Source organism: Vanellus vanellus, assembly GCF_965231255.1.
Source record: "Vanellus vanellus genome assembly, chromosome: 1".
In the NCBI taxonomy this organism is placed as follows: Eukaryota; Metazoa; Chordata; class Aves; order Charadriiformes; family Charadriidae; genus Vanellus; species Vanellus vanellus.
In genome coordinates this window covers 37,920,950-37,935,466 of record NC_138905.1, presented here as the reverse complement: position 1 = coordinate 37,935,466, position 14,517 = coordinate 37,920,950, and the positions used below count along the sequence as shown (strand labels likewise).

Below are 14,517 nucleotides of genomic sequence, written 5' to 3'. Positions count from 1 at the left end.
ATCTGAGCTTCCTTTCATAATGCTTCTGCATTATAGAGGGGAATAGTTCCCCACCACATTTGGATTCTGCCCTTGTGTCTTTCAAAACATTGCAGTGCTCCTCAGAAGTTATGTGGTTTATTTCTGCCACCCCCTTCTCTGTACCCAGCTTTACCCAGCCATTTTTTTTTCATTAGGTAGATACCCATGAGTCAGCTTTGCCTTCTTCAGAAATATTCATCAGATCATTTGTACAGGTTTTGCAAAAGCCCTCTCAAAATCAGGGAAATGCCAGTGAACTTTTCTGTGTATGTTGAATGCATACTTGCTTCCGCTTCTGAATAGACCCAAGATGTTGGCTCAGTATGTTGATGCTTTTGGGAACCAGCCTTTTAAAATCAGTCTCATTCAGGCTGGATGGGACTTTGGGAGGTCTCTGCTCCAAAATCCTGCTCAAAGCAGGGTCAGCGCTGATTTCAGACTAGGTTCCCCAGGACTTTGTTCACTTAAGACCTAGAGCACCTCAGCTCCAATGTCACACTTCTCCTGGGTCTGACCACTTTCACTGCACTTACCAGCCCACATGCTTTCCCCAGGTCTTGAATCAATGAGGATGATTCATATGGTTCACATGATTCAAATTGTCCATTTTTCTAGGGTATATTTGTAACATAATGAGTGATCCTTATGCAAGGAGGATTTTCTCTAGCCTTTAAATGTTTCACAGTATGAATCACAGGAAGATGGTATGTTGAATATAATAGGAAAAACAGACACCAAAAAGGGAAGTGTCGTTACAGTTTCACTCTAGAAATTTTTACTTTGCTTCTTTCCACTTCTTTTCAATGTACTAGTAAAACTTTTGGTATTCCTTATATCTCATATTTGGATTCTCTTTCATGTTAGAAATTAAGTAGTCTGTAGCTGTATGTTATTAGGTCTCTTCATCCTAATAATACAGCTATACAAATTGCAACTAAAGATGGAATGTTGCATCCAGTCTTTTCACACATATATCTGTTAAAGCCAAAATTCAGAAAAAAAGGTGCTGGGGGAAAAAAGTCAATCTGATTATACTATAATAGGGCTTTGCTCTAGGAAAATATTGAATAATTACCACACCCTGAAGTAGCAGTTAGAAGAATTAAGTTAGAGCACAGCTTCTGAAACACCTGGAAGAGTGATGAATACCATTCTGTGGATGTATTATCAAATGATGCAATATCAGCACTTGCATGGTCAGTGCCATGTCGCCATAAGACTTGCTTTTCAAGGCCTAGGATAGTGTTCCGCGTGGTGGCATGGGGCACAGGGTATGTTTCCAGCCACCCAGTGGTTGCTTCCACCATTGTGAGCACACGGCACTTGCCTTGGTGGGTTTGTGATATAATCAATCTGCCAGGCCTCCCCATATTTATACTTCAGCCATCGTCCTCCGTACCAGAGAGGCTTTAACTGCTTGGCTTGCTTAATTGCAGCACACGTTTCACATTCATGGATAACCTGTGCAATAGTGTCCATGGTCAAGTCCACCCCTCGGTCACGAGCCCATCTATATGTCGCATCTCTTCCTTGATGGCCTAAGGCATTGTGGGTACACCGAGCTATGAATAGTTCACCCTTATGTTGCCAGTCCAGATCCACCTCAGCCACTTCAATTTTAGCAGCCTGATCTACCTGCTGGTTGTTTTGATGTTCCTCAGTGGCCCGATTCTTGGGTACGTGGGCATCTACATGACGTAGTTTCACAACCACATTCTCTATCCGGGCAGCAATATCTTGCCACAGGTCAGCAGCCCAGATGAGCTTACCTCTGCGCTGCCAGTTGCTCTGCTTCCACTGCTGTAACCACCCCCCCAGAGCATTTGCCACCATCCATGAATCAGTACAGAGGTAAAGTACAGGACATTTCTCTCGCTCAGCAATGTCCAAAGCCATCTGGATGGCTTTTACCTCTGCAAACTGGCTCGACTCACCTTGTCCTTCATTGGCTTCTACAACTCGTCGTGTGGGACTCCACACGGCAGCCTTCCACTTTTGATACTTTCCCACAATATGGCAGGACCCATCAGTGAACAGGGTATGTTTCTTATTTTCTGGCAGTTCATTATATGGTGGGGCCTCTTCCGCATGTGTCTCCTCTTCCTCTAGTGATATTCCAAAATCTTTGCCTTCTGGCCAGTCCGTGATCACTTCCAGTATTCCTGGGTGACTGGGGTTTCCCATTCGAGTTTGCTGTGTGATCAGTGCAATCCACTTACTCCACGTAGCATCAGTTGCATGATGTGTGATTATTGATAACTTCTGAGAGACGGTAACCAAGGTATGGACAGGACAGCAATACTGCATAGAGACCCCAACAAAGCCACCTGAATAGTGATGTTACCATATCATAAGCTGATATTGCACAGGACAGCAAAATGATAGTCCTGATCCCTCTACGCGAGATAACAAACAGCATCACGGGGAGTACATACAGCATATGAGAATTTACATAACACAGCCATGCAAACAAACAAAGCAACATTGTAACCAGTGACTATCTAACTAATAGGAGAAATGCATATAAGAAATCCGTTTTAACAAGCTCTGGTCAGATCTGTCGTTATTACAACCCTTTGAGTCCCACGTTGGGCGCCAAAAAGGACTGTCGTGGTTTGACCTCAGTTAGCATCAAAGAACCATGCAGCCGCTCGCTCGAGTCCCACAGCCATAGGGAAAAAATCGGCAGAAAAGAGGCAAAACTCGTGGGCTGAAATAGTGCAATTTAACAGAACAGCCAAAGGGAAGAAGAAAGAAAAACAGTAACACCGGTAAAGGAGTATAGGAACACGATTACAGTACCGCCGCGCAGCGCTCCGACAGGACCCGCACCGCCGCAGCCCGCCCCCGAGCGGCGACTAGCGACTAACTCCCCCCCCCCGGCTATCGCCTCTTATAACTGGGCATGGGTCACGTGGTATGGAATACCTGCCTCCCCTGCCGGCTCCTTGAGGAAATTAACCCCATCCTTCCTGGAACCAGGACATAGATGAACAGGAAGAAAGCTGTGTTTGTTAGAGAATGGACATTTAACAGCTCGACCGTGACTCTCACCAAGAGGGAACATTGTGGTCATTAATTTCTGAGATGCTGACATGTATCTCTGGGGTGTTTAGCTGCTGGAGACTGTAATAGTTTTTAATAGAGTTCTTATTGTGAACACACAGACTAAAACTCTGAGGAATGATTGTGAATAGCCACATTTGGTTGAAGGATCTCATGAAAAATATGATAGCCGCAAGTGTGATCTCACCTTCCAAATTTCCAAGGCCCTATTTCCAAACATGGAAGCACTAAACTTAAAGCTTTTTTTCCCACCTAAAGCGTTGAAGCAGGCAAAATACAGTGTCGTCTTCTAATCTTATCCTTGTGACCCTCTGGGCAGCGTAGCAACAATGAGATAAAGGGAAGAGTGGAAATCAACCACAGTAGATACTTGCCAAGAAAAAATATGTGATTGAATTATTTGACTTTTTAAAATTTTGAGTGAAAAATTGCATCTTGCCAGCCTTACCAAAAGCAGAACCACTAATTTTACCAGTAAGTCAGGGGAGAACAGTAACTTCAGAAATTCCTGAACAGGTTAAACATTGTTTTGCCTCTATCATGAAAGAATTGTCTAAAAAAAAAAAAAAAAAAAAAAAAAAAAAAAAAAAAAAAAAAAAAAGAAGCTTTTAAGCCATTTAGTCTGTTAGTCATTTTTTTCCATATATGATTTAAATATTTAGGTGGCTTCACAGCTGAACCAGAATAAGCAAATCTATTAAGCAGTCAACTTAATTACAGCTGGAACCGCCTTTTGTAGATCCACATTATTTTAGCCATTTTCTCGTCTGTAGTTTTGCAGAGAGGGAAGGGAAGCAATTCCATGATGGAAGACAACTCTTCCTAGCTTTGCCTTTTTTCCAGCTTGCCACCAGAGAATTCATTCCAAAGCTGTTTATAACATGTACAGATTAATGCTCCCAAACAAACCTCAGTCCAAAAGTATTTATGCTAAGTAGTCCATGAATTATATTCTTTCTTTTGTCCCATAGTTATGAAGCCATCTAGGAGAATTCAGTGGAATAGTGGTTAGTGTTGATAGTCAAAAAACATTAGATTTACAAAATTTTATTCTGGGGCCTGCTTTCTCCCACTTTTCTGAAATGCTTGAGATATACTAAATAGTGAAGGCATGGAGGAAGAACAGAGAAACAGAACATGAGTGGGGAAAAACCTTCATGCTAGAGCAACAAATGCAAAACCAATCTGCCAAACAATCTCTGCAATCATGAGCATCCTCCTGCTGTGTGCCTGTGTAACATGCATAACTCACATAACCTACAGGTACCCACCTTGTAGCAAACCAGAAACATCAAATGCAACACCCTAAGACAAACTGCAGACAAATAAATCCACCCATGCATCTGTCAGAATAAACGTGAGCAACCAGTGGGGAACAGAAAGACCTGCTGAAGAGTCAGAAAACATTTCTCACCAAACGATTACTCTGCCTCCAGCTTCCCATTTCTGCTATCACCAGGAACTGTACAAATCTTGATCTTGGCAGAAATATATTTTCCAGCATATTCCTTTTTTTTTTTTTTTTTCTGATGTGCCACCACCAAGACGTTTCACGGGGAGATACTCCTTATTTCTGGCTGCTCCATACAACTTTTGTCACTTGTTCTCATCTCCCACTTTCGCTTGTGCTAGTCCTTCACAGCAGTTTTGGTGTACTTAATCAGTTGAAACCTATTTGCTGTTTTCCTTCCCTCTCCTTTCTTGGGTTTCTTGTTGGCTCAACTTACTGAAATGGCACCAGCTTATAAATGAAAGATAGTATCTCTCCACTAAGGATACATTGTATCTTTAATGAAAGACTTGCAGCTGTGTTTGCTACATAAACACACTTCACAGGAGGAAATTCTGCTGTGCACAAAAGGAGTAACTACCATGATGATGTTTTATGCATCTCCAGTCTGGACAGGGGCATTTTGACCAATGCAGGTACAGAGCAGTGTAAGTCATACAGGAAAGCTGCAGGTGGTTGTGTTTGGTGCAGCCTTTAAATCAGAAGACTGTCCATTGTCTGAAGAAAGAAAACTTGTGAATGTCAGCCTAACCTCTCAGTGGAACATCTCTAACATCTCTAACTTTTTCCTCCCCTTCCCACAAGAAACAGCTTTCTTAATATGTTCAAAGCATCTAAACACTGCCCAGAGTCTAGTTCACACTCTGAATACACGTTTCATCACCGGATTTCTCTTTGGAAATAAGTAACATGCACTTCTTTTCAAGTCCGTGTTAAAAAAAAGAACAAGCCACAAAGCAGGAATCCATCTCTTCAAAGTGAAAATGTAGAAACTCATCAATAGCCTTTCTAAACCTTGATTCTTTGCAAAGATAGTTACTAGGCACTGCATACCCACCACATAACCCAACTGCAATATAACAGCTGCAGACCTGCATCACTAAAGGAAATTACAGAAAAAAAAAAAACAAAACCTCAGCCAGAATCGTGTTTAAATGTTTATCTAAAGATAGGGAAACCAACCCACAGATCCTGTTTTACAGCTCACACCTTGCACAATACACTGTTCTGATCTAACAGGGTCAAAGCACAGGAAAGTAAACAATCCTTTTTGAATTCTTCAGGATGAACCAAATTAGTTTCTCTGAAGATACAGACTATCTAACCATTTATCCTACAGCATACTCTTTCAGTCATGGATGGAAGGTCAGGGTACCAACTTTATAATGCAGCTCCCACGCTCTGCACTCTCTGCTTTATATCCATTCCCACCTGACACCACCCTAACAGGTGACATGCTGTTGAGGGGGAAGTGTTTCTTTCTGCCACTTCAGCTTCCTGAATAGCTCATTATAGGTTAGATGAACACCAGGTTTGGTGCAGAGGAAGCTACAATGGTGGGTAGGAGGAAGGAGAGCAGTCTCTTTTGGCAGTGGCCAGTCTAAAGACTTTTCTTGGAAGGGTGTAATTTGATAATAGCTCTGTTAGTATAATTGACTTGTGTCATTTGTCTAACAGAATTAATAAGTGTAGGCTTTTTTCCTGCTTTCACAGAGTACTAAAAGCAGAAGTACCACCCTTAATTCAGGAGGCAAAAGTCTAAATCATGTATGAAAACTAAGTGACTCCATTACAATGACACTGTAATTTAAAACCAAAAAACTTTATACTAAAGACAGAAGAGCCCTACCTTATCGTTTGCTTCATAATCTGCCTAGTGAAAGCTCTTCCCTCCATGCGGTAAAGCTGCCATAACTGCAGGGGAAGGAGACCAAGCCAAACAGAGAGAAGACTGACAGCAAACACTCAGCGATAGCTGCAGTGGCCGGGGGTGCAGCCCCTTGAGCTGGGGAGGGGCAGCTGGGATGTGCAGGAACACAGCAGCACATGCAAAACACCAAGTCAGAGGGGAGGCTTTTAGTGCTATGGGAGAAAACAAAACAGATGTTGGACCCAGGGGACCTCTAGCATTGCTATGGCAGCAAAGGGAGGGAAACGGATTGTGAGACAAGTAAGTATAAAAAGCAACACAAACACTTAATCTGTGATAAAGCCAATCAAGTAACAGGAAACATTTTATTAAACATATAAAAAAAAAAATCAGGAACAAAAGCCTTATAAAAGTGATACTATCCTATTAAATAGTAGCAAAGATAAGCGCCCTTTACTTTCTTCCCTCAGTGAAAATGGAGGGAATGAGAGTATCCTCAAAACATCACCACACTCCACTCCTGGCTGCTGTTTCTGATGCACCTCCTTATTTATTTTCCATTTAAATTGGATGAAGAACCTAGCATCACACAGTCTAGAAAAATGCTCATCTGATTATGCTAGAGGTAAGTCAGCTCTTTCCTATGGACATCAGTTCTTGAGGAAAGCATTAAATCCTGTGTGTGGGAAGACTCCCAGCTTCCTCCTGCCCCCATACAGTATTCATAGCTACTTCAAAAAACCAACCCAAACCACAAAACCAAAGAAACAACCTGACAAACTGATACCTTTTGGGATAGGAGTAACAATGCTGTACTAAAAGCTCTGTATAGACTTTTGACCCTACTGAAATATTGCAGTGAATGCAATTCTTTCTTTCTGCCAGCATCTTTCACATGCAAGGCAGCAATACAATTTATTAGCCAAGCATCAGGAAAATTCCCAGGTTCTACTCAAATGTAACAGCCAGAAGGTTAAAGAATGCTGTAGCTTCTAAAAATTCAACCAAAATGATTCATAGAGACTTAACGTTTCACTGGATAAAATTTTATTTTTTTATAAAAAAAAAAGATAGAACCAGATGCTACTTTTAAATGAAATCATTTATTAAACCAATCTGTTTTATAGGAGGTAATATATATAATTTTATTATTAAGACAACTTCAATGAAGTGACTATCTACAAGAATGACTTTGATTGTTTTATTTTCATGTCACCATACATGAACAAATGAATTATATGTCTTATGAAAACATTTTACTCAGTATCAAAAATGTACACATTTTAATAACCATTGCTATGGTCTGAAGGGATTTTTACATTTAATTTCAAAAATAAGTGTTATTTCATAGCTGTACGTGTTACAGCATAAGCTTAAATCATCCTATACATAATAAAAGTTTGTGTAGGTATACAGATAATTTTTCATGTTGTCACATACCTTCATGTTTGAGACACAAGTGAGGGATCTGCACTTCTCTTTTTTGCAAAAGGCTAAAATATGTACTGATGTGAGCACAAAGCAACAAAACCAGTTTGAATGGCACAGAGTTAGCGGTTTTATAAATTAACAACCAGAGTTCTGGATTATGGAAACAGGTACATGAGATTCCAGTACTTTCCTTAGGGCTTTGCTCTCTGGAAGAATACCTGTTAAAAAATATTAAAAAAACATTTTAAGACAAAGGAAATAAAGGCATGGAATAGTTGAGGTGTAAGATATCAGGTTGAAGGAGCTCATTTTGTTGTTTAATATACTGGTTTAACACACTAGGTTCAAGGATGTGACTGGTGCTATTCAATTACACTCACACCCTCAAAAATAAATCATTCTGACACATTCTCTACAATTATAGCATCACCTTTTTTTCTATGTCAACAAAGCCACGAGAATATCAAGCTATTGAGGAATGGCAAGATGCTGAGGATAAGTAGCAGTTCTACAGATTTAGGTTCGTTGTTGTTTGCTCCTTCTTTCTAAATAACTGCTTTTACTACTTGGAGATTCCCTATAACTAAAAACTGTGAAATAATTCAATATTTCAATTTTACTTCAGGTCGCTACCAAAACCGCATTGTGTTACAAAGTTCAAATGGAATTAAAAGCTATTTAAAGAACAAAATCTTTACCTTTAAGTAATTTTTAAAAACTTTAGCATCAGGTTGCTGAAGTGCTTGACAGAATTCCTGTAAGAGAGAATAAAGAAATACTAAATAACTAAATGAAGACACAAGACAACCTGTGATATGTTAGGTGTGTATAGAATACCTTGTATGTAAAGCCATTGATATTAGTTTGTATTTTCCCTAATGCGCAATCAAAGAAAAGCACGTTATGGATGAAAAAATTGTAATGACAGGCTATGACAGGCCAAGCGCATTCTGGGGTGAAAAAAAAAATGTATTTTCAAATACAGGGTATCACATTCACTTTTAGCTTAATAGAGAGAAACAAGACTATCTACAAGGACTGCAATCAAGGAGTTTCTAAACGTTTAACTTTTCCAGTAACTTTCAGTGGCTTTGAAATTAATATTTCAGATACACATTTACACTGAAGAAGTATTATGCACACACTAAGTGACTCTTGAGTACAACAGAACATGTCTGTTACTTGAAAAATTTGTATAATCTTAGGTCAGAAAAACAATGGGGCCCCAGCAAGAGATAATATTTGATTATTACGTATATTTAAACTGTAGAAATTTAAGGTGGCATTAAGTCTTATAAGGAGTATAATTGTCTCCTAGTGCAGCAAACCTGATTACTATAGTATCCAAATTAGTTGCAATTAAAATTAAGTTGTCGGCATTCATCTAAATTTCTTCATGGCAATGCTTACCATATGGCTAGTAATGCTTAATGTTGAGACAATGGTCAGGTGTAAAGTTTCACTTTTGAGAACCCTCTTACACTACTCCAAAATAAGCACATAAAACCTCCACGTTTATTGGTGTACATAATTTCTGACAGTAGAACCAGTGCTGTGGCCTAAATTTCTGTAGTGTCAAATACAGCCTTTATCATCACACTGTCTATATAGTCAACATTATTCATTTTACTACTGAGTTATTACTCTAGGTATTATGATACTTTTTCCTCAAGTTAAAATTTGAATTAGACAGTAACATGCACTTGACTCTTTTCTGGAAGATTCTCTTGCAGTAACTTTACTCTTTATGCTAAATTAATCCTAGTCTGATACGCACTATCAGAGTAAGCTTTACTGAGGGATGGTAGGAGGTTAACTTTGTCAGTATTCATTTTGTTCCCATTTAACATTTATGATTGTTACGAGTTTTTAAGATGTTCTTTTAGGAATTCCTACCTGGATTATCTCAGGAGCTACTTGCAAAGAAGGCAAATACTCTTGCTGAAGATACTGAATGCACTCAGGACCCTAAAGAAAAGCAGTACACAATTTGTACAAGGATAGTTTCGTACATATGGGAAGTCCTAGCTCTATATTGTATGGTACAGAAAGTTTGAAAATAGGTGGTCTACATGACTATTTTACAGAGAAGTTATGCATATCAAATACCAAATGCTCATGTTATTCTGAGCTGTTAGCAAATAGATTTCTCAATCTTTTGTTACCTAGCAGAAGAATGCACTGAAAATTGCACTGAAATAAGAATTACAATACAGCCAGTCAGTTTGGGATATGTCAACTGTAAGAGTCAGTTAAGTAAGAAGGCAGCCCTAATTTCACTGACATATGAAAGAAAAAATAAATAAAAAAATCGGCAATTCGTATCTGCCAACTGCTTTACCATACTACTCCCATTGTGAAATTTAGTAGTCAAGTACCCCTGAACATAGTGTTTCTCATCTTGTAACATTCACTATGTAATTTGTAGTGGACTAAACAATAATAAAATGGAACTTCCAAACCTTTGAGAGAAGCAGACAGACAGGTCTGTTTTGGTTAACACATTAGTTTTTGTTTTCTTCATCTGCATTTATCAGGTACCTCTCATCACAAGAGAGATTACTGTACCCTGGCAGTATATAAACATGACCTAATACATCTACCAGGGAAAAGTGAATCAACTTTATTGATTCAGACATAAGTTATCCTAGAACTAGAACATGGTATACAGTTCACACGAGGGTAGAAGAAGATTTCAGGTAATTTTCTTTATTTGTATCGGTAGTGTTAAAAGAAACAGTATTTGCAATAGAAGTTATTTACCAAAGCTTGGTTTCCTACAGATTTATTTCTTCATTGCTTTTGGGGAAAAAGGAACAAACTCAGAAGTTCTCCTCAATTAAAACACAATCTCTTCTCTGCCGGTTTATAACTTCTTACAATTTTTGTGTAGTTTTGACTTTTACTTGCATTTGACAGAAAAGTTAGCCAGCAAGTTAAAGGGTGTAGCAGGCAACAGTAACATGAACACAGAAACTGTTTAATTTCCCATTAAAAATGGAAAAATGCTGTAGTGCTTTAGTCAGACAGCGCAAAATTCATTTTTTTCCATAAATGTTTTTCAATCTAGTCTCCTACGCATTGAAAGACACCATACCTTTAGTTTTCACAGAAGTACTCTGTAGTACGTCTGTAATTGCTTTTTTATGTCAGTTTAAGTACTACATTGAAAAGTGAAAGCATGCTAATTGATCATTTAAACACAGTAACAATCAAGTGAGCAGATTTTTCTTCTTAATGAAAAGTCAGTATTTTGCAGTAATTTATCAAGAGGTAGAACTACTGGATCCTGTATCCCTACACAGCATTATAGTCATCTTATTATTTTATAAGGGTAGAGTAGTAATTCACCCTTGTAGGTATCTAATTTTTAGAAACTGATAAAAGCACTAGAAAGAAACCTGCAGGAGTTATTCTCTGCAAAGTATTACACAGCTTACCCTTTTGAGATGAATTGTTTTTAACGTCACTGCACATTCTGATAAAGCCTGCAATGTAATACACAACATCAGACTCTTTGATTAGTCTATTGGTTAAGCATTTAAAGCCAAAGAACCTAACAAGGCCCAAAAGAAGGGCTAGTTTCTGCCATTATTCCCTCATTTCCCCCCCTCACACAATGATAACAGCCTCAACCTTCCAATTTTTGTTCCACTCTAACCAGAAAAATTTGTCACAGCTGAACCCAAAATGAACTAAAAAAAAGGCACCTATGTGTGTTCACTTTCACTGAACATTAGCTAATAAGTAATATAGGTCAATGTTAAATGACCTATAATGACCTATATAAATGTTAAATGACCTATAATGACCTATATAAATGTTAAATGACCTATATACATGTTAAAGATCTGCAATTCTCTAGCTTGATTTTGGGTATAGGTGAACTACAGAACACAGTACCACAATATTCAATAATTAATCACCCACGTACCTCAATAAAAAAAACATATGGCCATTGTAGGTTTCTTAGCTTGAATCTGCCCCAAAAGAATGAAAGCAAAAATAAAACCCAAACCAGAACCTTAATACACACCAATACTGTCTGGGCATCTGCTAAATCAAACGTTTGCTTCAAAGGTGCTAAGAAACATGCAGGAACAATGTGCTTGTAGACAAAGTCTGCAAAACCTACTGGTCCATCTTTACCTCCTGAAAAGAAAAATAAGATTCTATGTTCTATTATTGCTTCGTGGTTAGTAGCAGCTGCAAATGAATTATGGCAAGACGGTCTTACCCCAAAGCTCCACCAACTTAGAAAGAATAATAAAACAAGTCTTCTGTGCAATAGGATCTGGGTAATCCACTGCTCCTTGAATGACAGTGAACAACACACGCTCCACATTCTCTGCACCTTAAACACATTAAAATGAGCTTGTCATTTCAACTTGCAGCATAAAAATCTTTCTGTACTCTTACACTATTTTATATAAATACTGACCTGGAAGACATGCTTCAACTTCAAAATAGCTCTTTTTGGCATAAATCTCAAACATTTTTGGGAAGTTTCCCCTACGATGCAAGACAACTCTTATTTAGGTTATAATCGTTTGTTTGGGTTTTTGTTGTTGGTTTTTTTTCTTTTTCCCCCAGGGACTTTTTTTTTTTTTAAAGTTTTGAGATTTTAATTGCTTTTCTGGCCTTTAATACGCACAAAGGTGAGGGGGGTGCTTTGACCTGCTTAGAAATATGAGTTTTCTCCTCTCTACCCAAACCTGGTAGAGTTAATTAAAACTCAGCAGCACTGAAGTAGTTCACTTATCTTCCAATACATGGAAAGGTATTTTTATCATACTTCAACTTTTGTGCTGCATCTATGCTTATTTCTCTTTGATTCCTTTAAAAATTTCTTGGCCCATCAACTACCAAAGTGCCTCTTTCAAGAAAGCTCTCACTACTTCTTAATGCCACCCTTTCTCTTCCCATGGGTATTACCATCATTTTAGGATAGGGGAAGGAAGTCTGAGCTCCACCTGTCAGAGGACTCACTTTAAGGCTTCTCAAGTCCAAGTCCCTAGCCATTTTGATGGTCATGGAATAGAAACTGAGAGAGTTACTTGAAGAATCAAGCAACTGGACATTCAACTTCAAATTCCTGCTATGAAAAGCGCTAATTTGCATTTGGCCACTAAGGGTGAGGAAAACCTGGTAATTACATAGCTAACTCATATGATGCCTTCTATCATAAATAACAAGATCAGGTGATAGTAATAAAAAATTATAGAAATACTAATGTGAGCTTCAGAAAATTAATACCGCAATGAATACTGGCAGCTGTGAGTGGTCTTGCCCTGCAGTCTGACCGCTGCTATCCATTGTTAAGACATTGTATGATCTCAGATTCACCCACCAAATAAAATGATGCATGAGTATGTATTATACACCATTCTTCTCCTTATAGAACCAGTGATCACATATAAGCTGAAGAAATCAATAGGAAGAATATGCCTATTACAGCTGGATTTTACAAACCCAAAATCTTGTGCAACAGGTAAGCAATAGGTAAGTTGAATACTGTATTTACATTAGCCCATTCTACCTTAAACACAGTTAATAGTACTTGACAGGAACGAGTCTTATGATTTTAGAGGACAAAACTCAGATGAGAATAACCACAGTGCTATCCTTTGAGAAGCTGAACTACTTGCCTTGATTAGCTATGACTTCACTCATTCCACTGCCAGTTACTGTCTGCAGAAAAGCAAAGTAACTCCTCCGTAACATTTGTTTTTCCAAAGCAGCAGATTGGTCATTTTCTTCTGCTGGAAGGAGCAACACCTCAAAAATAGCATGAAGCAGTGGCATAAACATCTGTTGCAGAAAAGGTGAAACCTGTGTCTGTGGAAATTGGAAGAGGGTATCAACTCAAACCATTACAGAAATTGAACATTTTGAAATTAAAACTTAAAGGCTTGTTACAATTCTCAGCTTTGGTTTACCTTTAAAGTTAGTATTTTCATGTACCAACTACTTATAACAAAGTGAGTCACATCAGGGTCACCATGAACATTACAGCATCTTGACTCATACATCACCTATTGCAAGTCTTTTGCACAAAAATATCTAGTCCTATGTGGTCTCATTCTGAGTAGAAACAGAAGCTTTTTCAGGATTTCCCATTTTTCTGTTCAGACAGACACTATTTCAAATTCCCTGAAATATCAAGGAAGGCTATTGTAAAGTCACTGTAGTTACCGAAAATGCATCTCTAAGATGTTAAAAACTGATAGCAAGCTGCCTTTTGTAGCACTCATCTTTAAAGACTGTTTAAAGATAAAAGTTTTACTGAGCTGAAATACTACTGGCATTACAGAATAAACCCAACAGTTATGTCGTACATGCACTGAGAAATATGAAATAGGTAAGGACACTAGATTAGTTGAACACTTATGAACTGAAAAACTGAAGGTGTGTGCTATTCAGCAACACTCGAGTTCCATAAAAAGGCAACTCGGATGTCCACTTCTTAATACCTAAGCAAGGTTTTGTCTTTATTCTTCTCTTTACTGTACCTGGAAAGTATTCAAGGTGAGAGCATTGAAGCTAGAATCTTTATTTTAACATATTGTAGTAATAATGGTACAGTACCATATGAAGTTAAACATTACACCTGAACAGGGTATTTGTCCAGTCCTGGTCCTGCAACCTTTTTTTTTTTTTTTTTTACCTTCAACTTACACAGACTATTTTTAATTATCTACTGTTATCTTGAATTGCTTTTAGTATAACTTCCGAAAAGGATTAGAGTAATAAGACTCTTCCTCCCTAATTTCTGAACTACTTGATTTTTCAAAATTCCTTCTCTCTGCTCTGCAGATGGGATATTCCAGAGGTCCAC

General features: G+C 38.3%; 1 protein-coding gene across 1 annotated transcript in view; it reads right to left on the bottom strand.

The window, feature by feature from the left end:
- Positions 1-7,380: 7,380 nt before the first annotated feature.
- XPOT (exportin for tRNA) overlaps positions 7,381-14,517 on the bottom strand; it is a 29,523-nt gene continuing 22,386 nt past the window's right edge. Inside the window, exons 19-25 of the mRNA XM_082485727.1 lie at positions 13,328-13,517; positions 11,917-12,033; positions 11,716-11,831; positions 11,120-11,167; positions 9,576-9,647; positions 8,378-8,434; positions 7,381-7,897 (exon numbers count right to left, since the gene is read on the bottom strand). Coding sequence (XP_082341853.1) covers positions 7,871-7,897; positions 8,378-8,434; positions 9,576-9,647; positions 11,120-11,167; positions 11,716-11,831; positions 11,917-12,033; positions 13,328-13,517 — 627 coding nt within the window. The 3' untranslated portion in view covers positions 7,381-7,870. The remainder of the gene's footprint in view (positions 7,898-8,377; positions 8,435-9,575; positions 9,648-11,119; positions 11,168-11,715; positions 11,832-11,916; positions 12,034-13,327; positions 13,518-14,517) is intronic.